Here is a 26,825-nt window from a genome sequence, read left to right as displayed (position 1 = left end):
ATTTCATTGTTATTGTTATTGTGTTTTTGTAAAAGCGATAATGGTACAGGAAATAGCAGAGACACAGAGACCAGCGTCGCAGCCACCAAAGACGTCTCTGCTACAAAACTTGACCACTCAATCTCTATTGCTAAACCATCTCTTTACGTTACTTTCATCGCTTCCATCTCCTCAGACAGCTCCACAGATATCCCAAGTCCACGCTGCACTTCAGTTATCTGCAATAGATATCTCTGGACTTGTCAAGGGGATTGGAAGACACCAAGAGGCATGGTCACATTTTATGGCGAAAAAAGATGAAATTGAAGGGTTGGAAAAGCGAGTGAGAAACATGATTCGGCGTCTGGAAGAGGGGAGAACAGAGTTGGAAGAGATGATTGATTTGGGTAATAAACAGCTGGAGGCTATAGAGCAAGCGGAGCGAGGTGAGTCGTTCTCTCCGCTGTTTTTTTGGATGCCATCTAACAAATCATAGAACCTATCTCAGTCAAGACGCTGATGGCACATGCCCGCTCTCTGGCAAAGCACTCTTCAGCACCTGTATCTAACTTGATATTACCCGTAGACAAAGATCAATATGTACCATGGCCGTCAGAAAATGTTATGAGAATGGGATTGTTGTTTAAGCTGTCGGGTAGTATGAGTGGTGCTGGCCAGTTTGGTAATGTATACGAAGGTGAGTTTTCCAGCTCAGCAACCCAAAAGATCAATGTGCTTAGAGGCAGTAGAACAACACATTCGCCCGCAACAACTTGACAATGCTCGCCAGCCAGAACAACAAGAGGAATCGAGTAGAAAGTATGATCCAGATGCCGTTTTCCAATTAGATCTCAATTCAGACGATTCAGATGATGATTGACAAGCCGATAGGGTTTTGTATGAATATATTTTGCTTGTATTCTTGCAAACGTTGAAACAACATTACATGCAGTATAAGAAAACAATGATAACCGCCCTTTGTCGCAACTCCAACATTTCTCGTTAATCTCCTCTTGTTCTTCTTCCTCTCCCTGTATTGCCCTGCATTCTAGCCCAATCTCCATCAATCTCCAGCTGACCCGCCTGAGTCATCTTTGATAAATCTGCTAGACTTCTTCCAAGAGTCAAGGCTTGGTCTCTCGTTCCGCCTACACCTCTACTTCTGTTACTTGATTGTGCCGCTGTGATACCTAGGGCAGCCGATGTTCCAGGAGCGACAACTTCTTTACCATCGCCGCTCGCTTCATTATTCTTTCCACGGGGACCACCACGTTTACCAGCCTGAACAGGGACGTAAGTATTTGCTCCCACAGGCGCAGGTCGTACGTGCAAGGAAGAGTCGATTGGCAAGATATCCTCTGTAGAGATGAGAGCAAGTGTAGGGGTAAGGTCAGAGTGATATAAAAGATCAGAGGGGTTGACTTTTCTTTCGAGAGACTCATCCCGAGATGAACCTGCGCGGCTGGATGAGTCTGACTGGGCACTAGCGTTGTCTGACTGGATGAAAAAGGTTCGACGTTTAGGTTTGCGAACATCGGCTTCCAGTAGCGTTTCTACAATCTGGTTTAGTATTGGCGTATAAAACCATGAAATGGCGGACCTGTGACTATCTCCCCTCCTTCCTTCTCCTCACGTAAACGCTTCCTTCTCTCTTCAATGGCGCCCAAAAGTCTCTGCCGTACTTGATCTCTAGCTTCCCAGTATTGCGCCTCGATGGTCTCACGTTCTTGCTCATACATCTTTCGCGCTTGGCTGATTCTACAGCCCACAATAAGCATCAGTGTCATTGAGCGGACTAGCTTACTTATACTGGTATTCTTCTTCCGCCGCTTCTAATCTCGCATCACGCTCAACGCTCACAGGATAGGCGCGAAGCAGGTACTTGGCAGAGGTTGGTGGTTGACTGTTGACTGCCTTGTTTTCCATGTGGTACTCTTTGTACTTTTGAGAGAATTTCCTACAGAAGAGATTAGCGACTACATCTCATATGCAACAGCAAACACACTCCTCCTTGGTCTTCCAACTTTCCTCATGGAGAAGCTCAATCTTGTTTATAGTCTCTCTCCGCTTCCTGTCTCGTTTTGATTCTGCGTGTTGTGGTGGTATCAGTGTCGGAATGGGTCCTTGTTGCTGCTGCAAGTATTTAGAAGCCATCTTGCTAATAAAGATCCATTTAAAAGCAATAGGATAGTGATGAAAAGGATAAAAGTAATATGGAATATTATTCCGTCTTTTTGGGTATATTAGGCCCAAACTGAATATAAAATTGGGAATTTTAACCTGATTTATTATTGTTCTTAAATTTAGTTCCGTTGATAATGTCCATTTTATATCAATCTATGATATTTTTGTTTTTCCAGTTTATAAAAGTCAGTCATGGTCAATGAAGCAACGCTGACGGTACAAGATTTATTATGGTGAGTGGTCAATGATCTATCTGTTGTATTTACATATATATAGTCCTCTTACGACCCTAAGAGATACATTTCAGCGCTCACAAGTCGAGAGCATCTCAATACCCAAACTACGAGCTCTTTTGGCATGGCATAAACCACTGATAGCTAAGCCATGGCAACTTCACCAACCAGCGGCTCAACAGCGGCGTGATATACTCAACAAAGACACATTCACATTGCCTCGGACAGACGTCACATTTATGGTGGATGATACAACAAGACAACTGGCAATCAGGCTTTCGGATGCTTTAAACATAGACGAGATTGGTGCTTTCCTCACAACCAAATCTTACCTCACTTACAGCTTGGACGAAGATACACAAGATGACAAGATTTTGGATAGGCTAATGTTGTGGGTTGCTGAAGAATCACTGGCAGCACCGCAGATTGCCTTGGCAGCCCTAAGATTGAGCAATGATGAGGGAACACTGGGTCAACTAGCATACGATGTCAAGATAGAAGCTATAGGAAATCCTACAGACTACATTGAAGGCCTCTTCAGGACATTTAGTGGACTGGCGCAGAGAGAGCTAAAGACCAGGGAAAGAGAGCAAGATCCTCTCTTTTGGTAAGTTGATAAAACCCTCATGGTAGATATATTACCAACAAACCCTAGGGCTACACATCAACTGGCCCTTCAAGAGGCCTTTCTTACACTTTTATTCGTCACTCTCTACCAAAACTCCAAAAGGCCAGCCAACGTCTCCCAAGCTCTGGTACGCGGATGTATCATGTCTTCATTTGGTACTTTACAAGTAAATCATGAGATATGGGAAGAAGATCCTGCAGCTCAACATACGGCTCTGAGAATAAGAGACTTGATGGTAATTATTACAATTGAGAGTCTCTGCCTAGGACAGATAATATCTCCTCCTGACCCATCAGAAGGCATTACCGACACTTTACTACAGTCAAAACAAACAATTGCTTCTGTTCATGACTTTCTATCCGAAAACTCCAACGACCTCACACCACACTATCCTGAACCTCCTCTTGGAACAGCCCCACTACCACTTTGGCCAATGCCTATAATATGCCTTGTCTGGGCCATTATCATTCGCTCTTTGCCTCAAGACATGGTGCCTGCAACGGAAAAGAACTCAGTGACATGGCAAGATATGGCTATCAGAGCGCTGAGACTGCCATCAGGGCTGTTTCCATGGATGGAGACTATTTTCTCAGGACCGTTGATGGAAAATCAGGACGGGAAATTCGAAGAAGGATTGTACTATCGTAAAGTTTTTAAGGGTCGGTAAGATTCCAAAATTTGCCTTTCGCGAGCTTACGAAGATGCAGATCTGTTGATTGGGCTAATGGAACTGGTGCAGTTGGAGAATATAGCAGACAAGCAGGGGTTATACAAGAGTTGGGAGTTGTTGTTTAGTGGTGTAATTTAATCTGATCATTTTGCATTGAAGCTGGGCTGATGCGAAATAGGGATCTTTGGACTCTTCATCCTTAAGCGCTGTTGATTTCTGGATCGCTGATTTCCCATACGAAGAACGGCGTGCGATTCTTGACCGTAGCCAGTTCCCATACCAACCTATTAATCTTCTTCGTGTTCTCGCATCATTAACCGGATCCAAGGGATCTGAAGGGTTCGGTACCAATCCTGCTGCTCAAGTGCATCATTATTTCACCAATCTCCCAACAATCACGCACGCATTCGAGTCAAGCTGGGTTAGAAGCTATGACCAGAAAGAAGCCTCAGAAATCGTTGAGAGTACACGGACTCTTGTTCTTCCTGGCGGTGAATGTATCCCTAAGGGATCAAGGGGTGTCATCTTACACGGCAATGGGAAGAAACAAGTTATGTGGACAGGTCAAATCATCTCTGGATGGAGCCTGTTACTGCACATCCTTGAGGCTGCTGCCGGCCTTCGCTCAGTAGATGAAAAGTTCAGCTCGTCTGATGAGTATGCGTCCGATTCAATTCATCTTTCAATTCGCGATTTGGATATCCAAATGTCGTCTGTCGAAATTATCGCAGCTGGAATCAAATTCCTTCGAAGTACCTTACAATCTTCATCATACATCAAAGCGACTATACTCACTCACCTCAATCCTGATGCCCAATACTCGTCAGGACAAGTTGTGCTTGATCTTGCTCTGACTGTACTATCTCAAAGCAAAATGGCTGAATTAGCGATGAATGTTGACGTCGTGTCGGATGCAATCGATATTGTCGAAGCTCTGATCACCACTCCATCAAGCAACATTTGGTCAGCACTTCGAGGATCTGGGTTCTTTGATTCTAGCGGTAAACATCGACATAGCGTTGCGGCTTTGATACAGGTCGAAAGCGTGAAAAGGCAACATTATCTTACCACCTCAGTTCTTCGGCTTTTCCGTACCCTCGTGGATAATATAGCACACATACCAGAAGGCGATGTGTTTATCATCACCTCGTCACTTAGATTCGCCTTTGTGGATATTTGGTGCAACTTTTCCGGGTGGAGATATTTAGATATAGGGAAGAAATACGAGTTATCAGAGCTTTTGATGGGGATTTTTGAGATGGTATTAGCGCACCCAATAAACCCAATCAATGACAAACTAACTACGGCTGCTCAAGTGCTCATTGATTTATTTGTCACCTCGGCATCGCCTCTCACCTACCGGCCTCTTGTTGATGCTGTGACACAATCAAATTACCTCGTTCCAAAGCTTATTGTTTCTCGTCGCCAAGCGGATGCCGAACTGGTTGTCAAATGTCTCGATGAAAGTCTGTCGTTCCTCGCTACGCTCCTGCGTACAGCTGCTATGGTTGAATCGCCAACTAGTGCTTTGCCTAAAAGCCTACTCGCTCTTCCAGTGTCCATTCCTTCAGGAGATAAGATTCAGCTTGTTGATGCGCTCTTCGATTTGGCTACTACTTCAATAGCTCAACCTAGCAATATTTTCAATGTTCTGACAACACTGCGAACTTATTTGGAGATGACGGCCGGTGAAGCGTGCAGGCCATCGTTGGCTAGCATGTTGAGGAGCCCATTGAAAACCTTTACAGACCTTGCGAAGCTTATCAATAGAACGGATGATCATGATATTAAGGCAGCAGGTTGGCATCTCTTTGCAAGCGTTATATCCACACAGCCAGGATGCGCCTCTGCAGTTACTGCAAGGTTGACAGGCGGAGAACTAGAGAGTCCGATGAAAGACGCTGTCGAGGTTGTGAAAGGTTGGGAGGATGCTTTTCAACATGCGCCTCATACTCTTTCGGCCGTCCTCAACTATATCCAATGTGCAATGTGTTCCGCGGGTGCCGATAGTGTAATTGCTATTTTAAGGAAGGATAACGACTTCTGGCAAAGCGTTTTTGACCTTACAACTAGGATTGTTCCTGCCCCGCCATCGTTTTCATTGTCTTTCAACTCAGATGACTTCATAATTCGTATCCGACAATACTCCTATCGCGTCCAAGCCAAAGTGAACGCCACTACTCTTTTGGCTGCTGAGCTAAGTTATGCTGCCAACAATGACTCTGAGGACGAGCCAGAGACCAAGGCACGAGAACTGGTTCTGACTTTATTTAGAAATGAGCTTGCATTGCAAGAAGCCGGGTTGATGGCATGTCACTCAAGCTGCTTTCCAGACTTGCACCAAGAGCAAGGAAGAAAGGTGAAAGAATGTGGAGCAGATTTGAAGCAGCTGAAAACCAGAAAAATGGTTTGCGAGAGAGAATTTGGAAACACATATCTCTATGGTAAGCATTTACCAATTTCAGATTGAAAATGGAGCTGACATCATTCGTATATAGATGGTACAGTGGTCATATCAGAGTCAGCGTCCAGACAAGCCTCTCTCAATCTTGCGTTGGACCTACTCAACCTCAATTGGTCGATGGTCGATGCTGATGCCGCCTTTACGCGCTCGTTCCGTCTTTTAGCTGAGAGTATATCCATCTGGATAGAAGGCGATCCTCTGGCTAAGAGAGCTACATTACAAACTGCTATCGCGTTAGCCGAAACCATTGCCGAGGAGCATAGAGAAGGCGATGTAATGCTTTCTGTACAGACAGAAAGACTGTCAATACTCGCAGTGCTGTTGGAGACTGCTCTAGACCCACAAGAAGAAGACTTGAAACCAGAAGCTAGCCTTGTCTCGCAGCTTGCTATGTTTGTGTACAATATTATTAACGACCACACTTTCCCTCCCATCATCTCTCTCCGTAATCCCGGTCTTCCTGCTATTCACCAGCCTGTTGTTAGAATCCTCTATCTTGTATTGCAAAACACGACAGTTAATCCTCCAACTTTATCCAACATAGCCGCCAAGGAAGCGCTTATGGATACTGGGACGGCCTTCGCCTTGGAATCGGCCGATATTGTCCTTGAAACCATCTTACGAGGTGAGCGGTCCGGTTTTACTGAAATTTTGAGTATGGTTGTCAGTGTTCTTTGTGAAATAAGCAGATTATCGGCAAAAAATTCAGTGTGGTTAGATCGAGTATATGGTGTCAATCTTATAGGAAGAAGTCGTGATGTTCTTGTGCGAACCCGCATAATCGATGGACAGATACCACCACACCTTACCAGCATTCTCCTCCTGCACTTTGCTCTTGCGAGCAAACCTTCATCAGCAGAAAAACTTGCGGTTTCTGGCATACTTTCGGCTTATTCTGACAATGTCATTGCTGCCGACGCTGAGCTTGGTCAGATAGAGGCTCCATCCAGCGCATACAACTCAGTTCATAGTGCTTGGTGCGGTATGCTTTTGGTCGTCAAGGCTCTACTAGCTACCCTCCCTGACACGGCGAGTTTCACTCGCACTGATATTGTGCCATTCCTCAAGGTATTCTCTGGCCAGATGGCGAGGGCTATGAGCTGGAATGGAGAGACGCCTGTGACGAAACCGTATCTTGAAGAGATGGAGTTGGTAATCGATGTGTTTTTTGGCGTGGCTTGCGCCTTGGGCCCTAGGTCGCTTGATGACTACACGTTACCTGCTCTAGGACTCCTAGGAAGCATTCGCTACGGACTCACTCATCCAAGAGGCTTGTCGGCTCTGTTTGTACCATCATCGGAATACGAAAAGGCAAAATTGGAAGAAGAATTGGCAGCAATGGAAGAGGAAGAGGACGTCAATCTATTTGACATCGACAAGCGACCTGTACTAGCCGAGAGAGCGACAGTCCTATTAAGAATAGGCAGGACAATCATTCTCACTCTCATCGTTCTCACAAGAGCTTGGGAGATATTGAGAGAAGCTATAGAGCCAGAAAGACTTGAAGAGTATGTTTTGGTCGCGGATGATGATACCACAGGAAGCACCTCATCTGACCCTGTTGGCATTGTAAACGACATCTATGTTATCACTCGAGATATTCTAACAAAATTGCCTTCATCGACTCCGACATTAGGAGGCAAGTACAAGTCCACACCAAGCAGAAGCGTTACCCAGGGGATTCGAGACGTTGCTACTCAGATTCTCGAATCATCTTCACTTGTTTCTTTCACTCAACTCAAACTTCGACATGCCCGCCTCACGCCTGAAGAGCGGGGTTACGAGGAAGACAGTGCAATGAATGTCGATGATAGTATGAGCATGAAGAGAAGACTGTCGTTCCAAGGTGAAAGCAAGGAGGCGATGGCAGTAAGGGAATTGGCAGGAGATCTTGCAGGGATGCTCGCAGGAGAGGACGGAGTGATGGGAGCCTTGCAAATTTTGGCCAATGATGTGTTTGGAGTTGAGGTATAAGTATCCAAAAAGGTTAACATTCCAGCATATGATTGTGTTTCCAAGTACAGATACAGTCAATGAATATACTCTATACAGTGAGCCTGTGTATTCTCTTCATTAAAATAACCCATGAAGCGTTACATAAGATTTTGGATCACTGACCTGAGATTATCCCTCTAATAGTGGCTGTTAAGACACCTTGAATTATTTAGCTTTATTTTAAAAACCTTTAAAAACTTTCTTTATAACCTTTTCCTTTCTTTCTCAAAGTAAAACTATTTCTTAACCTGATAAGTACAGAAGCAAACAGACACATCCATGAAATGTTGCATTCTCTTTTTCTATAGCTTTCCAAAACTTCAAAATACAATACCGTCTCAGCCTCATCACCCAATAACCAATTCATCGAGCCTCGCCTTTCCACTGATACCTGAAGGACAAGCCCAGCATCCCTCTGCCCTCTCGACCGTTCGCGGCGTTTAGAATCCTATAGGAAAAGAAGCCCATTGCTGTTCTCAAAACCGCTTCCAGCTGTTTCCGACTCGTTTGCTGTGCAAAGCGTGTTAGCGGTGAGTTGTGTATCCACAGTAAAAGGTGGAAACATTTATCTTTTTCATTTATCTTTTTCATTTCCATCTTCTTATCCATCTTCTCGTTTCAAAAGCTAAAAAGTCTTTTGTTTTAAAGAGGCCATATCTCTCTTATCTCCAGTCTTCTTGCTGATACGCTCATCGCAACTTGCAGGACGACCACAAAAGTGTTCCGCCTAGAATGTCTGCAACGCCAAGGTTGTACTCTGCGGTAGACAGCAATGGAGATATAGATGCCGAGAAAGACAACATATTCTCGTCCAGCTTTTACAACAACTCGAGTGCTTACCATGCTCCGTCTTTACATCCTCATGGTGCTCGGAATACCCATCTTTTTACGCCAGTGGGAGAAAATGCTGGAGCTGTTGAGGAGATAAGGCCACCAAAGCGGACTTGTGTGCCTACAAGTCCTACTAAGCGCCGGCTGTTCTTTGCTTTGCCTGTGTTGCTCGTGATTATTGCAGTGGTTATTATCGGTGCCATCCTAGGCTCACGGAAACATCAAAATGGCTCGTCCTCGGGTACTCCAGCTTCTGGGGAGAAGGGCCATGATGCTCAAAATACTCAAAACCCTTCTGTGTCGTCTGGCTCAGGCGGGGATGGGTCGGTTGTAACTACTGATTTGGGGGTGAATTTCACCTACAGCAATTCTTTCGGCGGCACATGGGCTCAGGACTCTCGCAATCCTTACGCTGTGGGTAGTGTTTGGGGAATGTGATGAGCAAAGCTAAACCTGTCTAGGTCTCCGGAAAGGCACAGAGCTGGACTCCTAGTATCACGGAAGACTGGGTTTGGGGAGAGCATATTGTTAGAGGGTAATCAGCCCACAGGCTCACTGATTGATTTATATTGACCCCGCTTTAGTGTAAATCTCGGCGGATGGCTTGTGACTGAACGTGAGTTGCTGTTATGAGACACAGGCTGACTAAATGTTTTAACAGCTTTCATTGTGCCTGGTTTATACGAAAGATATCAAAATTCAAACCCAAAGGCAGTAGATGAATACACTCTCTCTCAAGCGTGGGTTGATTATCTTTCAGATTTATGCCTGTGTTGATTGGCGATTAGGATGGGCAATAACTTGGCGAAGGAGATGGAGGAACATTACAAAACTTTTATCGTACATCTGGTTGTCAACGTCGAGCAAAAGCATTTCTAATCAACTTTAATTAGACTGAAGAGGACTTTGCTCTGATTGCGGCTGCCGGCCTTAACTATGTTCGGTCAGCCGTTTTTGATCTCCAAGATGGCAGCCTTTGACAACCATGACAGGATTCCTCTAGGTTACTGGGCTGTTGAGACAATAGACGGGGAACCTTATCTTGCCAAAGTATCTTGGACGTGAGTTGAGGCAGATCATACATAGGCCAAGCTCATTACCGGTCTTTGCAGTTACTTTCTTAAAGCAATTGACTGGTCTAGGAAATACGGTCTTCGTATCTACCTTGATCTTCATTCTCTTCCAGGTTCTCAGAACGGCTGGAATCACTCTGGAAAAAGCGGAGTTGTCAATTGGCTCTACGGTGTTATGGGCATTGCCAATGCTCAGCGATCTCTTGAAACCCTTCGCTCTTTAACCGAATATATCTCTCAGGACGGCATCAAGCAAGTTGTGACTATGTAAGTAGATTACCACGGTGTTGACACAGGCAATAATACTGAAGAACCTAGGATTGGATTAGTTAACGAGGTTCAAGCATCTGTGGTCGGAAATGATGTGTTGTCTTCATTGTATGTACAACTGACTTACATCGAGGCCCTACGTTAACCAATTTGTAGTTACTATCAAGCTTATAAGCTCCTTCGAAGCATTACAGGCTATGGCATTAATAATGGACCCTTGATTATGATTCATGAAGGCTTCCGAGGCATTGCAGCCTGGAATGGTTTCTTGTCTGGTGCTGACAGACTGTAAGTTCACTTTACATTACATAGCGTGTTTCTTTGATTGATTACTTTCTCCAGTGGCCTTGATCAGCATCCCTACCTTGCTTTTGGAACCCAGATTCCTGACAACCATACCGTCCAAACTCATAACGTCTGCACGTGGGGGGGTGGCACCAATGATACCTCGACCAATTTTGGTGTTGTGGTTGGTGGCGAATGGTCCAACTCTATAAATGATTGTGGCTACTGGCTTGACGGCGTGGGTTCTACCCCACAGTATGAAGTCACCAAAACAGGTGACTGCCGACAATGGGACGAATGGTTTAATTTTTCGGATGAGACCAAGCAAAGTATTCATGACTTTACCTTGGCAAATATGGATGCTCTCCAAAATTACTTTTTCTGGACGTGGAAAATTGGAAATAGTACTGTTAAGGGATACCCTACTAGTCCAATGTGGCATTACAAGTTGGGGTTAGAACAAGGTTGGATGCCCAAAGATCCTCGGGTCGCTGGTGGATTCTGTAAAGGCATTGGCATTGGTGGGAACCAGGTACGTATGATTCACTTCTATCTGTTGTTTCACGGCCTGTGGATTAACATCATTTTAGTTTAAGGGTAAGTATCCATCGTCGGCAGTTGGCTCTTTTGCTGCAGGAGCAACGCCCAGTATTGCCCCTGAACAAGTCTCATCCCATTCTGTTTGGCCACCTACAGCACTTGGCCCTTCTCCGTCTTATTCTGCCCAACAGATATCTCTTTTCCCTACTTTGACCCAAACTGGTACAAGGAATATCCTTCCTACACCCACTCATCCGAGTAATGTGGCGCTGGGTAGTGGATGGGTCAACGCAGCTGATACAATAGGAGCGTGGGTCAGGGTCGGTGGATGCAACTATCCAGAGTAAGTTGTGTCATAATTTTCAATCATCCGCATATCGAAGTCACAGACTGACGTGTATGATAGTCAGTATGATGCCACCTCTGCGGCTGTGCCGACAGCACTATGCACTGGTAGCAGCAGCTAGCAATAAGGACATCTTTAATAAGGATACATTTTTATGGATAGATTCATATTGAATTCTTACATCATAATTTTATCTTTGTATATCTCTTTCGCATTGACTTCACGGATATTTATGCTATAGCTTATCTCAGTATGCAAGAATACAATCTCTGTTTCAACCTTGGAAGCTATCAGGCAGTCAACTTTCATACTTGTAAAACACTGCCATATAATTCACCAAAATGAATGGACCAATATTTCTTCTATGCCTTGATAACACATATATTTCCCGAGATAACAGTCTGATAAGTTCCTATCCCTTTCGGGCGATACAAAACATACTGGGAGATAATCTTGGAGATTGGCAGTATAAAGTAATTATCTGGGCAACACAAATCCAAGAATGTCTTTTATCCCATAACGTCCATAGCATTGGCCATGTCACCAATGCAACGGTATAAGAGATGGCAAGTTTGTTTAAATTTCTGATCTTTCAAGCGCATCTTCTTTGTTAATTTGCCTCGTAGCTTATTATCATTATAATGTCAACCAATATCGTTACAAGCGCCATAGGAAACAGTCAGCTTCTAATCCATTCGACTTGTCTCATGCTGAGTTGGACCTTGCAACTGGATGTACGATCCTCTCCGCTGCAATCGCTTCTCTAAGCATCTCTCAAGTAATCATCCTTGCCCGTTGGCGGCCATTCGAGACTAGTCCCAGAATACAGTACATTCAGCTGTCATCTGAAGAATATCCTAAAGGATTTGATAAAATCCCTCCTTCCTTACATGAAAGACTGCGAGATCATTCTGCTTGCATTCGGGCCCTAAGAATAAGCCGAAACCTGGTGAGCAAAGAAGCGTACAAACAGTGAGCTTACCGGTGTAGTTATCGAGCTGGAATAACGGACACGCTCGGAATCACCTATGACTATGTCATGGAAGCAGGCATGGCATGCTCAACGCTTAGAAATGAGTCACGACCGTTCAAGTTTATCTTTATATCAAAAAAAAGGAACACGGTAAGACGAAAACCTTTTACACTGTTTGGCAAGGTCAAGCGTCTTATAGAGAAAGATATCACAGCGATGTCAACATCGACGTTCCAACCTGTCTCTATCAGGCCTGGAGGCATCCGTCCAACAAAAGAAGTGAGTGACTTAGGTTATACAACGATTTGCCTTGCCAAACACTACTAATACTGCTCAGCTTGTAGCACGTTTCGAGGCAGCGTTGGTTCTAGAGGCCAGGTTTCCAAATGAGCTGTACATTGCTCAAGGTTGTGTACCCTAACAAGGAGGATTATACGTGATTTACAATTTTTGCAGATGTCGAATGATAAAGTAAAACAGTAATATAGATGCGAATTGTATTATGTGCTTATTAGGAGAGCTGCTTCTTTTTTTGGGATTCATAATCGTTATTATTCAATTTACTATAGAAAATTAACATTACAGAGTTTTTTTGTAATAAACGCCTTTTCAATTCTAATCATCGGGCATCGTCGGTTTTGAATGGTCATTTATATGGGGAGGATTCGCGTAGTGGAAGTTCGTTTACGTAACTGTAGATTTTCTCGTTATGGGGAGTACTTGCAGTTCCCCAAAGACTAGACGCGAGGTTACGTACCCCGCGCCTTGACCCCTTGATATCTTTTCTTTTTGTCAAATTTCTCATCTGCTTTTCTTCTTTCTCCTCGTCTTCTGCTCCAAGACCTTCCACTCCTGTCCTAGAGCGCATCGCTCAGGTATACGACTCTGATAACTTCTACTTCGTCAATCTTATCCAACTTTCAGCTTTGTTAAACGAAGAGACGAGAATTTGCCGACCATGTCTTCGGCTGTTGCCACTAGGTCTGGCGTGAACGGCCATGCGGATATCTATGACCATGAGAGGGTCGCTCACTTTATCGGTAGGTTTGGTCTGTTTTGACGGGTCATGAGCAAGACCTGGCCAATTTTGGAAAAGGCGCAAGGGTGTGAGTGTGTAGAGTATTGACTAATCACATATCTGTAGGCCAAAACTCTGTTGAGATTGCGCCACCTAGCCGCGTTACAGACTTTGTCAAGGCCCACAAGGGCCACACTGTCATCACAAAGGTCAGTATGCCGATGTAGTTTGTCCGAATTGAGAGAGTCTGATGAGCGACAGGTCTTGATTGCTAACAACGGTATTGCTGCGGTCAAAGAGATAAGATCTATCAGGAAATGGTCCTATGAAACTTTTGGTTCGGACCGCGCAGTTGAGTTTACTGTCATGGCGACTCCTGAAGACTTGCGAATCAACGCAGAGTACATTCGGATGGCAGACCGATATGTGGAAGTCCCTGGTGGTAGCAACAACAACAACTACGCCAACGTAGACTTTATCGTCGATGTTGCTGAGCGTGCTGGCGTCCATGCTGTCTGGGCCGGTTGGTGAGTTTGTATACGCTGTTCTGTTCACATAAGTTGAGAGATAATAGGGGTCATGCTTCTGAAAACCCTCGACTCCCCGAAACTCTTGCCAAGTCTAAGATAATCTTTATTGGTCCTCCTGGATCTGCTATGCGGTCACTCGGTGACAAGATTTCTTCCACTATTGTAGCTCAACATGCGAAAGTGCCTTGTATGCCTTGGTCTGGTACAGGTATCTCTGACACCACGCTTTCTCCCCAAGGATTTGTCACTGTCCCAGACAAGGCGTACGGTGATGCCTGTGTCCATACTTGGGAACAAGGACTAGAGAAGGCCGAGATAATTGGGTTTCCAGTTATGATCAAGGCTAGTGAAGGTGGTGGAGGTAAAGGAATCAGAAAGGTAGATGACCCCGAGAAATTCAAAAACGCTTTTCAAGCTGTTGCAGGAGAAGTGCCAGGTGAGCAGCATTGCTGTTTATGAATATATATTCACTAATTGATGTTTAGGCTCCCCGATCTTCATTATGAAGCTTGCAGGCTCTGCTCGCCATTTGGAGGTTCAACTTATTGCTGACCAGTATGGCAATGCCATATCACTCTTTGGTCGAGATTGTTCTGTTCAACGACGACACCAAAAGATTATAGAGGAGGCCCCTGTTACTATTGCAAGGCCAGATACCTTTGAAGAGATGGAGAGGGCTGCTGTTCGACTGGCTAAATTGGTCGGTTATGTATCCGCGGGCACTGTCGAGTATCTTTACTCTCACTCTGACGACAGCTTTTATTTCCTTGAGCTGAATCCTCGTCTTCAAGTCGAGCATCCTACCACTGAAATGGTCAGTGGCTGTAACATTCCCGCTATCCAACTACAAATTGCCATGGGTATTCCTCTTCACCGCATTCGTGACATCCGTACTCTTTATGGCATGGACCCCCACGGTGTGACCGAAATTGACTTTGATGGTAATAAACCTGGCTCTGTCAACACTCAGCGAAAACCCACTCCCAAAGGACATGTCATTGCCTGTCGAATCACAGGTGAGAATCCCGATGCTGGCTTCAAGCCTTCTTCTGGTGCTCTTACCGAGCTGAACTTCCGTTCCAACTCAAACGTCTGGGGTTATTTCTCCGTATCCTCTGCGGGCGGTCTTCACGAGTACGCCGATTCTCAATTTGGACACATCTTTGCCTATGGTATGGAAAGAAGTGAAGCCAGAAAGTCTATGGTTGTTGCTCTCAAGGAGCTGTCTATTCGAGGTGAATTTCGAACAACTGTTGAATATCTCATCAAACTGCTTGAGAAACCTGAATTTGAGAACAACACTCTCACCACTCAATGGCTTGACGGTTTGATTGCCGAGGGCATGACTTCTGAACGTCCGGATCCCGTTATTGCTGTCGTTTGCGGGGCTGTAGTGAAGGCCTACAACGCTTATGAAGCATCGATTGGCAAGTACAAATCTGTTCTCGAGAAGGGCCAAGTTCCTCCCAAGGACTCTCTTCAAACTTTCTTCAAGAGTGAATTTATCTACGAGGGTGTGCGTTATTCCTTTGCGATGGCGAAGTCGTCCAACTATTCTTTCACTCTGTATCTCAATGGAGGTCGAATCTTCGTTGGATGCCGAGGCTTGAGTGATGGTGGTCTTTTGATCTCCCTTGAGGGTGCTTCTCACACCGTTTATTTCCGCGAAGAAGTTGGTGCTATGGTACTTTCTGTTGATTCTAGGACGACTATGATTGAAGAAGAGCAAGATCCCACCCAACTCCGAAGCCCCTCTCCAGGTAAACTTGTTCGATATCTTATTGACTCTGGTGACCACGTGGATGCTGGTGAGGCTTACGCTGAAATTGAGGTCATGAAGATGATTATGTCTGTTACTGCCAGCGAAAGCGGTATCGCACAATTCATGAAGCAACCCGGTCAAACGCTTGCTCAAGGAGAGTTACTTGGTATCCTGACGCTTGACGATCCTAGCAAGGTCAAATTCGCTAAACCTTTTGAAGGCATGCTTCCCACCTTTGAGCTTAAAAACGGTCGCTATGGCACCAAGCCTCATCAGCGGTTGCGTGAACATCTCGAGGTTCTTTACGACAACCTTTCTGGATTTGACAACAGTGCTTCTGTTCTTGCTTCTCTTCGCATTGTTGAGACAGCCCTTCGCGACCCTGACCTTCCCTATTCCAACGCTCAAGACGTCATGTCAACGCTTAGCGGTCGTATTCCTCAAAAGCTTGAGGATGAGATTCGAAACACCCTCGATTCTTATCGAACCAAGAAGCTCGAGTTTCCCAGCCTCAAGCTTCAGCGTGCTATTGACCATTATCTTGAGGAAAATGTTTTGCCCAAGGAGCGACCTCAAGTCATTGCTGCAATTTCACCATTGAAGGCCGTCATTGACGCTTTCAAATATGGCTTAAAAGTTCATGAATGGCAAACTTGGGCTGATTTACTCAGCTTCTTTGCTGATGTTGAGGAACCTTTTGCGGACAGCACTCGTACACAGGAGAACATTGTACTCAAGCTTCGAGACGGCTGCAAAGATCTTGACCAGGTGGTCAAGCTTGTACTCTCACACAGCAAGATTGCTTTAAAAACCAAGTTTGTGCTTGCCCTGCTTGACGTTATCAAGTCAGAATCTCCTCGTGCTTCTGTGACTCCTGAGAGCCGAGTGAATGATGCGCTTAGTCGACTTGCAGCTCTCGACAGTAGACCTACTGCCAAAGTTGCTCTCAAGGCCAAAGAGGTGATGATTGTCGGTTCTCTTCCTAGTTACGAAGAGCGACTTGGTCAATTAGAACAATTATTGAAGACCGCTGTCACCACAAGCTACTATGGCGAGCAGGGTTCCGGCCATCGCTTACCATCCACTGATGTTCTCAAGGAAGTCACGGACTCGAGGTATACTGTCTTCGATGTTCTCACAACCTTCTTTGACCATGAAGACCCTTGGGTTGCTCTTGCTGCACTCGAGGTGTACGTACGACGTGCATACAGAGTGTATAATGTCCTTCATCTGGATTACGAGGCAGGCGAAAGAGGCGGTGAGCCTCACATAGTCACTTGGCGATTCAAACTTGGTGGCCCTTCTAATGAACCCATCACCCCACGAGTGGATTCTACCAAGGATTTCACTCGTATTGCTAGCATGTCTGATATGAGTTATGTTGTTAACACCAAGTCTGAGCCCGTTCGATTTGGTCTCATGACATCTTACAACCATCTTTCTGACCTTAATCAAGGATTTTCAAAACTCCTATCTATGTATCCCGTCTTCGATCACAACGAACACATTGATAAATTTGGCAAGGATGCCCGGCATCCTCACGTCATGAATGTAGCTCTCCGCCTCTTTAATGAAGAAGAGTACTCTGATGCAGAACTCAATGATAAATTCTCTTCTCTTGCTAATCAATACGCGGAGAGAATTGGAAGCAAAGGTATTCGACGAGTTAGTTTTGTCGTTTGTCGAAAGGACCAATATCCCTCGTATATTACTCTCCGTGAGTCTGCCGAAGGCGTTTGGAAAGAAGAAGAAGCTATTAGAAATATCGAACCTGCGCTTGCTTATCAGCTTGAGCTTGGAAGGCTCTCCAATTTCAAGATTACTCCCCAACCTTCATCCAATAGACAAATCCACGTTTACCACGCTGTTGGTCGTGAGAACACCTCAGATGTCCGATTCTTTGTCAGAGCTCTCCTTCGTCCTGGCAGGTTTCAAGGTAACATGCAAGTCAAGGAGTATCTTATTTCAGAGACCGACCGACTTGTTGGTGACATTCTAGATACACTTGAGGTTGTCAGCTCTCAGCACCGACAGGCTGATTGTAATCACATCATGGTCAACTGCGTGTACAATCTCAACGTTACCTTTGATGATCTACAAGAAGCATTGGCTGGGTTCATAGAACGACACGGAAAGAGACTGTGGAGATTGCGTGTCACTCAAGCCGAGATTAGAGTTGTGATTGAGGACGAGGAGGGAAACGTTCTGCCTATTCGATCCTTCATTGAGAACGTCTCTGGATTTGTGGTCAAGTATGAAGCCTACCAAGAAATCAACAACGATAAGGGCAAGCCTATTCTTAAGTCTATTGGAGAAAACGGCCAATTCCATCTACAACCAGTCAATTTCCCATATTCTACCAAGGAGTCCTTACAGCCCCGTCGATACCAGGCTCACGTTATTGGTACTACCTACGTATATGATTTCCCCGATCTTTTCCGCCAAGCTGTTGACAAGGCATGGCGCAACTTGCAACAATACTTGCCTCACATTAAGATTCCATCTGGTCTCCTCTCGGCTACCGAGTTAGTTGCTGATGAGCATGGAGAGCTGCAAGAGGCCAACAGAGCCCCTGGTATTAACACTTGTGGTATGGTTGCGTGGGTTTATACCATCAAAACTCCAGAATACCCTAAAGGCCGACGCGTTGTCGTTATCTCCAACGACATTACCTATCAGATTGGTTCTTTTGGCCCTTCGGAAGATGAGTTCTTCTACAAGGCAACACAATATGCTCGTCAACATGGTCTTCCTCGAATCTATCTTTCTGCTAATTCTGGTGCTCGCATCGGCCTTGCCGAGGAGGTTATGGCTCTTTTTGATGTTGCTTGGCGCGAGGTAAACAAGCCTGAGAAGGGCTTTGACTACCTGTATTTGACACCTGCAAACTTTGACAAGCTCAACGCGCTTGGAGCCGGTAGTGTTATAACTGACGAAATTGAAATCAATGGCGAAAGAAGACACAGGATTGTGTCCATCATTGGCCTCAAGGATGGATTAGGTGTTGAGTGTTTGCGAGGATCTGGTTTGATTGCTGGTGAAACATCTCGAGCTTATGATGATATCTTTACCATCTCCATGGTTACTGCACGATCTGTCGGCATTGGCGCTTACCTCGTGAGGCTGGGCCAGCGTGTAGTGCAGGTTGAGGGTCAGCCTATCATCCTCACCGGTGCACAGGCAATCAATAAGGTATTAGGCAAAGAAGTGTACACTAGCAACATTCAGCTGGGTGGTCCTCAAGTAAGTCATTATTAGTTGTCATATTGGCCATTGGAATTGACGTATTTCTCAGATCATGTATAAGAACGGCATCTCTCACTTGATTGCTGGTTCTGATCTGGATGGTGCTCTTCAAATTGTTAACTACCTAATGTTTATTCCAGGTGTGCTGCTTTTGGACTGCTCTTTTCACTATAAGATTGCTAATTTCCACTTGTAGAACAACGCGGCAGAGCAATCCCCATTCTTCCCACCGGCGACCACTGGGACAGAGAAGTCGACTGGAAGCCGACTAAAGCTGCCTACGACCCTCGAAATTTCTTGTGCGGATGTAATGAAGATATGGATGGTGTTCAAGCTTGGAAATCAGGTATCTTGGACAACGGCAGCTTTTTCGAGACCATGGGTAAACGGTTCTCGCTTGTTGCATGAACATATACTAATGGCAATCATAGGTGGATGGGCTCAGACTATCGTCACTGGTCGGGGGCGTATTAGCGGCATCCCTGTGGCTGTTATCGCTGCTGAGACTAGATCTATTGAGCGAGTTGATCCCGCCGATCCCGCCAATGAGAACTCTCAGGAAAGTAGAGTCTCTTTAGCCGGTACTGTTTGGTTCCCCGACAGTTCCCGCAAGACTGCCACGGCAATTGAGGACGCCAATCGAGAAGGCCTTCCTCTAGTTATTTTTGCCAATTTCCGAGGATTCTCGGGTGGTATGTCCGACATGGCTCAAGCTATTCTCAAAGAAGGTGCCAAGATTGTCGACGGTTTGAGCAGTTACAAACACCCTGTCATTGTTTACCTTGTCCCGAACGGTGAATTGCGTGGCGGTGCATGGGTTGTACTTGACCCATCGATCAACCCAGAACACATGACCATGTTTGTCGACAACGAATCGCGTGGTGGCGTTTTGGAGCCGGAGGGCATCGTTGAAGGTGAGTCGAAAACACAATGTAGATAAGCAGTTTGAGTTGATCGAAAAAACAGTAAAGTATCGAAAACCAAAGATACAGGCGACTATGGCGAGATTGGATGAGGAGTATGCACGACTCAAGAAGGAGGTTGAAAACCCTAACATTACACCCGAAGAGAAAACTGCAGCCACCGCTAAGCTTGAGGCAAGAGAAAAGCACCTTGCGCCTTCTTATCAATCTATTGCTCTTGAATTTGCCGATCTTCGTAAGTTCGTTCCGCGGGTTGAAGAGATGAGTTGCTCATAAATGTGGAACAGATGATCGAAGCGGACGAATGAAGGCCAAGGCTGACTGCATCCCTTGTGACTGGAAAAACTCTCGTCGTGCTATCTACTGGTCGTTAAGAAAGAAGTTAAGCGAGACTGTGAGTATAGAATTTCTCCATTTCATGTATGTAGCACTGACTGTTTCATTTAATAGCGCATTATGAAGAAGTTGCAAGTCGCCAACCCCAACCTCACCTATCTTGAACGCAAAGAACTATTTGATCAGCTCGTTCCTTCTGGCCTTGCCAGCGATAGTGAAATCGCCGCATACATAGAAAAGACAGGCGATTCAATTGAAGCATTTGTGCAAGGTGTTCGTGACGAATATTGTGCAGAGACTTTAGTATCTTGGGCGTAAGTATCTGCAGTTCACACTTGATTACAAAAACTGATTGTCATCAGCGATACCAACCAAGATGGTGTCATGTCTGGTTTCAAGAGAATTCTTGAAGGCCTCTCGCCGCAACAAAAGGCTCAAGTGCTTGCTGAGCTTGAAGTGTAAAGTTAAGCACAAAAGTTGTTGCGGATGAAGTTTATTCAGAATTAGGAAGGGTTGTCTTCTCTCATTGTATATATACCATTGGGTTTCCACATGTCTTTACAGACTTTGATTTATTCGTCACTTACCACTAGTCTAAACTAGATAGATGCAAAATTCATCATGAACATAAATTGAGTTCAAAAGTCCATTGCTTGTATATAAAACTTATTGAAGGTAACGTTTTTGTAATCATTTAATTATGTAAATTCAATGGAGCAGTTATAAGACTACATGCATTTAGATGGGCAGTAAACTTCCTGCACCTCTGAGCGCCATTTGCCCTCCAAATCTCAAAGTAGTAAGACCGCCCGGGAAGTAAGCTGCCAGGTATGACAACAGTGCCACAACCTGAATGATGGAAGCAACCAGTGTGCCAATCGTGGAGCGAATCCCGACTGCGAAGAAAAGAGTAAGAAAGAGAGAACCAAAATAGGATAGAGAAAATGGGAGTCGTTCAGCAGAAAGTATATGATTCAAATCTGATTACAATGAGTATGTTTCTGGACCAGTATTGGTTACAGTATATACTCACGATTCCATGGTCCATGTAAGATGGCAAACCCGAGCATAAAAAGACAGCTTCCAAGAGTAAAGGCTAATGCAAATTTACGTGGCCTCATGGCAACTGCGTGATGTAAGAAAGAGTGCCTCAAGATGAAAAGACTTGCAGCATACGTATAGGAAGGAAAAGAAAAGCAATGCCAAAGCAAGCTATTCCACCGGCACAGCATGCCAGGAAGCCAAGGAATCTGTTTTTTCTTCTGGTCAGCTAGCTATCTCTGCCTTTTAATGGCTCTCCCCAGGTTACGACTACCTCCAGCATTACACACCTTTCCCAACGCTATAACGTACCATCAGGCATTATATCAGAGAGAAGCCCAGACTGGGTTTAACTCACGCTCAAAGCAAAATAGGCCTCTTCTTCTTGACTGGCGCCTTCATTCCTTAAGGGTATATAGCCAGACATACTGTTCCATACCCGTCCGAAGGGGTTAGTAGAGGATGAAGATTGTTGGGAGTCATCTTGTACCGAGTTGGCCCAACGAAATGAGGATAATTGTGAGCGAAAGCTTTGTTGAGCAGAGGCGGACATGCTTGAGGTGTTATTATATATATTTATATTCTCTCTTTTGTATAATTGTTTATGTTCTTTGGATAAAAGAAAATGAAATAAAAGAGCGGCCATTGATGACGAGGATTAAGATTTGATCCCGTTCTGTTCATGTCAATACTTATTTTTTTCTTCTTGTCTGGTTGCGTTTACTTTATTCCTTGTTATCTAGCTTGATATTGTATTCTGCTGTAACGCTACTATGATGCTTTTGTTATTTATCGCTTGTAATCCGTGGTAGTATAAGAATAGACAGCCAGATAATAAGTTGCCTATCTATTCATTCTCTTTCAGGTAGGTTTTGCTATTTCATCTATCATGCTAAAGGATGGAGAATTTAGTTGTAACAAGTCAGATAGCCGCAAACGCCTGGATGGCACAAAAAGATAAATCAAAATGCCAGAGCATATAACCAGCTGCAACTGTGGAACAGTTTACTTTGCAAGAAAAGAAAAGCTCAGTCACATAGGCACCCAAGAGCATCTTGTCAATGATCCTTATGGTTCTGTGTCAGGACCTCAAAGTAAATCGGGATGAACTTTGAGTCAAAACTATGAGCAGAAGATGGTTGGAGGAAAAATGCTGCCTTGCCGAGATGGTAGTCACTTTAGAAAGATGCCAAGTGTCAAGAGGCTGAACTGCTGCTTTATCGTTTCCGCTATCAACGCTCTCGGCTCATGGTCTTAATCAACGGTCAAGAGCGTGACGGGCGCGGAACAGTCGAGCGTGAGCAACGAACATTCGAGGCATCCCTTCCAGCGTTGCCAATTCTGTTGCCCATCGTCCTGCAAGCCGCAAACCCATCTCTCATGATTACTTGATGAAGATCTATCCGGCTGGTGAACGAGGATGGGCGAGAACGGCTCGACAACAGACGTGCTTGCCTTGGACTGGATCAAACATTTTAACTGAGGACTGCACTGTATCGTTTCTAGACAGCCAGTCACGCCAAAAGAAAAAGGATATTGCAGCTTCGCCAAAACTCAGTTATAGTGTTGCATGATTGGAAGTTATGGGGTATTAATTTTCGTATATATTTGGCGATAAAAGCGCATAATTATGGTGTATAGTGAAGGGATCAACATGTATTGTGGAGGTTATTCCACTAGTTCTTGAATTGTCCCGATCTCTGTACGTTACCTCTACAGCTCGCAAAATCGTTTTTCCATCGGTTCTCAAGAAAGCTTTACCTCAAAGTCGCTCTGTTCTGAAACAAATTATTAACTATTATTATATACATACAAATCAATATGCATGGTCTTTGCTTCTATAGTATATCTTTTGAAATAGGCACGCCAAAACTCAGGTAAGCATAGCAGATCAGACGGAGTTAAATATCTGCCACACCTTGACATATCGGCATTATCTCTCGGAGTTTCTGTTGAACCAACTTTCTTTGAATATTTCGACTAAACCAATTCTTTATCCACATCAAAACACGCCGAAGGCAAGTAGAAATGGAATTTAAAACAAAAAGAGGATCAGATCTAACAGCATGGCAGGCAGCGGCATTTCAAACAAGCACCCAGACCGACTTGATTCTCAAAAAGTCCTCTATCAAAATCTTTCGAGATGATCATTTCCAAGCAGAACCGCCGGGCTGTGTGTATTATGAATTGGAGGAAAGAGTGGTATTGACATTACTAGATCTATGAGTACCTCTTCAAGGAGGGTGTGCTCGTCGCCCCTAAGGACTTTAACCGCCCTTCTCACCCCGACATCCCTACCGTCCGCAACCTCGAGGTCATCAAGGCCATGCAATCTCTCAACTCCAAGGGCTACGTCAAGACCCAGTTCTCTTGGCAGTGGTACTACTACACTCTTACCGAGGAGGGCCTTGCCTACCTCCGGGAGTTCCTCCACCTTCCTTCTGAGATTGTTCCTCAAACCCACATGAAGCCTGTTGCTCGTCAGCCTGCCGTCAGGGCCGGTGGTCAACGTGAGGGCTTCAACAGGGGCCAGAGGGGCGACAGGGAATACAGAAGGAAGGATGATGACGGTGAATACCGACCTGTATGTCTGTGATTATGTCGGGTGTCTTTTTCTAATGTCTCGTAGCGCTTTGGTGGTGTCGGACGTGGTGCGCCGACCTCTTAAACAGCTATCTGGCTGTTTTGTGGAATGATGAGAGGAGAGTACCTTGGGATGAAGGGTGCAGCACGGTATCTAGCATTAGAAACTCTTGGGCTCTATGCATTCACCGTTGCCGTTTGCATTCTGTCGGATGTCGGACTTTCTCGCCTGTCGGATTGAACCGCACTATGACCACACAAGGTTTACAGGCTGAGTGCGTGGCGTTGAATGCACTATACACAAGGTGGGACCCCTCAGCCTGGCACATACAGAATAAGAGACCGTATGTCGCTCCATTCTCAAGTGCTCTGCACCTGGCGACAAGCTTAGACTTGTACATGTAAAATTAACCTTTAATGGGAAAAGAGTGATTATACACAAACCCTGGACTCTTGTCATGTCAAGAATTTGACCTGGTTTATATAGCTAGCATATAAGAGATTGTAAGGACGGCTATAAAAGTTTATCTCGGACTAAATTACGAGTTATACAATTAGGCGTGCCAGTCATTCGCATGCCTCTATCCTCAGTATGCTCTACACCTCATCCATCATTCATTCTTCGACCAAGGTCATCGAGTCACGTGACTACTACAGGGCGTCGAAGGATGTCAATAATTTGAGCTTGTTTATATATATATATCATGTATAAGAAAGAGTAAAAGCACGATAATAAAAGTTTCCTAAAGACTGAACGAAGCACTATACAATTATGTGTGCCGGTCGTCTGCATACCTATCCACAGTGTGTTCTGCGCCTATCCATCACTTATTCTCCTTCAAATCAGGGCTTTTTGTTTGTGATGATCTGTCCATATCCATGTCTTACGTGAGATAATGTTGGTAGGGAAACAAGATCTCAGGTAGGTGGCGGAAATTCTGAATATATATATAAGTACTGCCATGTCTTCTTGTCTTTCTCCAGTGCTCTAATAAAAAAATGAACGGATTGCAGATTCCTCTCCACACTCTGTCAACTATCGTCCTACCGTCTTTGGGTGTATCGGCCGTCGCCTTGCATCTTTACCTGCTATCTCGCAAGCCTTTACCAGCACCAGATGCTTTCCCAGCGTATCTGTTTCCAGCCGTCGCGAGTCACGGTCGACATCTCCCAGTATCAGGACGCAACGCATTCGCCTACCCCGTCCTCTTCATCGGGGCGGATTTGGATGCTCTGGAGGAGGGTTCTGTCGATGAACCGTTTAGACTGATTCACTATGGCGGTAATCCGATGAAGAAGGTGTTGGGTATAAGGCCGACGCGTTACCTCTTTTCTGGCGAGAACAGTATTCGATCCAAGCTGGAAAAGCTTCTCGAGAAACAAGGCATCGCGAGAGAGATGATTGGGAGAATATGGGTGCACACGATGCCTAGTATCTTGGGATTTGAAGGTATTAACCCTCTCAATGTGTTTTACGTTTACGGACTGGGTGACGCAACGTCGAGAAGGTTGCTCTGTGTGGCTTTGGAAGTTCACAATGCGTTTTCAGAATCGTGAGTATATTCGTCATTGACAAGACTGAGGAGCGGTATAGCCACTGTTACGTTCTCCGAGTAGATTCGCCTCTACGCCATGAGCCAGCGAAAGGGTAAGTCATCTTGGACTCGGCCATATTAATGCCAACAATGATAGCTACGACCTTGCCTTTACTTTTCCCCGATCATTCCATGTATCGCCATACAACACACGAAATGGCTCTTATCAGGTCGACGTAATCGATCCATTCCCTCCAGGTTGGTCAGAGACGCCAGGATTCACGCCAAGATTCAAGGTGATTGTGAGACTCATGACTGTGGACGACCAGCTTAAACTCACGGTCGTACTGTCCTCTGGCCCCTCACCACCGACCCGTCTGGAACGAAGCGTCCGGTCGGTGAGCGGTGTGCTCTGGGCATTGGCAAGATGGCCTGGAACGCTATTTCTCGTTCAGACGAGAGCATATTGGCAGGCTTACAAGCTTCACTATTGGAAAAACTTGGCGATATACCCAAGGCCAGAACCACCGAATCCATTGTCGCAAAAATCTTTCAACCCTCCCCAAGAGGATGAGCACCATATTGGAGTGGTATTACAACGGCCCCTAATCAGCGGTAGAGAGACTACAGCACGGAATCTAGTTGAAAAGTGGGCTGAAAGACGATCAAAAACACTGGACGTCGGTCTAGAGATTGTCTTTCACAATGAGCGGGAGCCTCTGCTCGTGGGTGCAGGCAAGACAATGCTCAAAATAGAGACAGCCGATTCGGAGCTCTTTGTCAATCTTTTAATATCGCCTTCTCCCGAACAATTCCTCTTACTTGCTCCAGAACGCCTCACCCACGTGGCGGATTCTCAACTGTTCACCACCTTCTTTGGGCCTCCCTCCGTCCCGGAAAGAGACTTTTTGGCCAGGACAGCGAGGTCTATAAGGAGGAGACAATCCAACTACCTATACTCATTCAGCCGCTTGTCACCACCGCCCTCTATCTCCAACCTTGCGCCCAATACCCCGCACTTTACCGACACAAATCTTCTTTCGCGACGAGACAGGTTTACCATACTCAATACCGTCTTTTGGTCATGGTACGGAGGGATGCATCTCGGATGGATATTCCATATCCTGCGAGGCAAATTTGTACCAGGCCAGGAGCCTTGGTCCATCTGGGATAGAGTGTTGAAGAGGATGTTGGGACAGGACGTCAACAGTGGTGTGCCTCTGGGAAGTGTCTCTTGTTCTTGAGTCACATTTGTAGGTCCATGTATATGTATTTCTATTTTATCTTGGCCAATACACAAAGCTCCATGTAAATTGTGTACTTTCAGAATCAAACAACTCTCCGTTCCTGGTTCCGGTCACCGCGTATCAGGTTTTGAGG

The 26,825-nt window shown here is 45.2% G+C and overlaps 7 protein-coding genes across 7 annotated transcripts; 5 read left to right on the top strand and 2 right to left on the bottom strand.

Moving 5' to 3' along the window:
* Positions 1 to 40: 40 nt before the first annotated feature.
* On the top strand, positions 41 to 859 carry L203_103079 (uncharacterized protein; the record flags this gene model as incomplete). The annotated part of the gene is made up of 3 exons (XM_066212485.1): positions 41 to 425; positions 476 to 676; positions 729 to 859. 3 exons carry the CDS (start codon positions 41 to 43, stop codon positions 857 to 859), a joined length of 717 nt encoding a protein of 238 aa, XP_066068582.1.
* Positions 860 to 981: 122 nt separating this feature from the next.
* L203_103078 (uncharacterized protein) lies at positions 982 to 2,133 on the bottom strand (the record flags this gene model as incomplete). The annotated part of the gene is made up of 4 exons (XM_066212484.1): positions 982 to 1,532; positions 1,580 to 1,737; positions 1,784 to 1,936; positions 1,985 to 2,133. 4 exons carry the CDS (start codon positions 2,131 to 2,133, stop codon positions 982 to 984), a joined length of 1,011 nt encoding a protein of 336 aa, XP_066068581.1.
* Positions 2,134 to 2,355: 222 nt separating this feature from the next.
* L203_103077 (uncharacterized protein) lies at positions 2,356 to 11,619 on the top strand (the record flags this gene model as incomplete). The annotated part of the gene is made up of 20 exons (XM_066212483.1): positions 2,356 to 2,396; positions 2,440 to 3,003; positions 3,052 to 3,683; positions 3,732 to 3,823; positions 3,873 to 6,138; positions 6,193 to 8,113; positions 8,551 to 8,683; positions 8,859 to 9,398; positions 9,446 to 9,519; positions 9,569 to 9,600; positions 9,646 to 9,724; positions 9,773 to 9,824; positions 9,878 to 9,927; positions 9,977 to 10,045; positions 10,097 to 10,324; positions 10,376 to 10,435; positions 10,484 to 10,615; positions 10,670 to 11,144; positions 11,203 to 11,495; positions 11,559 to 11,619. 20 exons carry the CDS (start codon positions 2,356 to 2,358, stop codon positions 11,617 to 11,619), a joined length of 7,794 nt encoding a protein of 2,597 aa, XP_066068580.1.
* A 1,810-nt stretch (positions 11,620 to 13,429) lies between these two features.
* L203_103076 (uncharacterized protein) lies at positions 13,430 to 20,748 on the top strand (the record flags this gene model as incomplete). Its single annotated transcript, XM_066212482.1, has 12 exons — positions 13,430 to 13,511; positions 13,616 to 13,698; positions 13,751 to 14,016; positions 14,064 to 14,455; positions 14,505 to 19,024; positions 19,077 to 19,167; positions 19,224 to 19,409; positions 19,459 to 19,941; positions 19,994 to 20,185; positions 20,238 to 20,344; positions 20,401 to 20,600; positions 20,649 to 20,748. 12 exons carry the CDS (start codon positions 13,430 to 13,432, stop codon positions 20,746 to 20,748), a joined length of 6,702 nt encoding a protein of 2,233 aa, XP_066068579.1.
* A 276-nt stretch (positions 20,749 to 21,024) lies between these two features.
* L203_103075 (uncharacterized protein) lies at positions 21,025 to 21,880 on the bottom strand (the record flags this gene model as incomplete). Its single annotated transcript, XM_066212481.1, has 5 exons — positions 21,025 to 21,266; positions 21,320 to 21,412; positions 21,463 to 21,536; positions 21,618 to 21,628; positions 21,686 to 21,880. The coding sequence occupies 5 exons, from the start codon at positions 21,878 to 21,880 to the stop codon at positions 21,025 to 21,027; spliced, it is 615 nt and encodes a 204-aa protein (XP_066068578.1).
* Positions 21,881 to 23,470: 1,590 nt separating this feature from the next.
* L203_103074 (uncharacterized protein) lies at positions 23,471 to 23,995 on the top strand (the record flags this gene model as incomplete). The annotated part of the gene is made up of 3 exons (XM_066212480.1): positions 23,471 to 23,500; positions 23,546 to 23,911; positions 23,957 to 23,995. 3 exons carry the CDS (start codon positions 23,471 to 23,473, stop codon positions 23,993 to 23,995), a joined length of 435 nt encoding a protein of 144 aa, XP_066068577.1.
* Positions 23,996 to 24,909: 914 nt separating this feature from the next.
* On the top strand, positions 24,910 to 26,689 carry L203_103073 (uncharacterized protein; the record flags this gene model as incomplete). Its single annotated transcript, XM_066212479.1, has 3 exons — positions 24,910 to 25,440; positions 25,488 to 25,558; positions 25,603 to 26,689. The coding sequence occupies 3 exons, from the start codon at positions 24,910 to 24,912 to the stop codon at positions 26,687 to 26,689; spliced, it is 1,689 nt and encodes a 562-aa protein (XP_066068576.1).
* Between the last annotated feature and the right edge of the window lie 136 nt (positions 26,690 to 26,825).

The sequence above is a fragment of the Cryptococcus depauperatus genome, chromosome 3, assembly GCF_001720195.1.
Source record: "Cryptococcus depauperatus CBS 7841 chromosome 3, complete sequence".
In the NCBI taxonomy this organism is placed as follows: Eukaryota; Fungi; Basidiomycota; class Tremellomycetes; order Tremellales; family Cryptococcaceae; genus Cryptococcus; species Cryptococcus depauperatus.
This window is presented reverse-complemented; position numbering and strand designations above follow the sequence as displayed.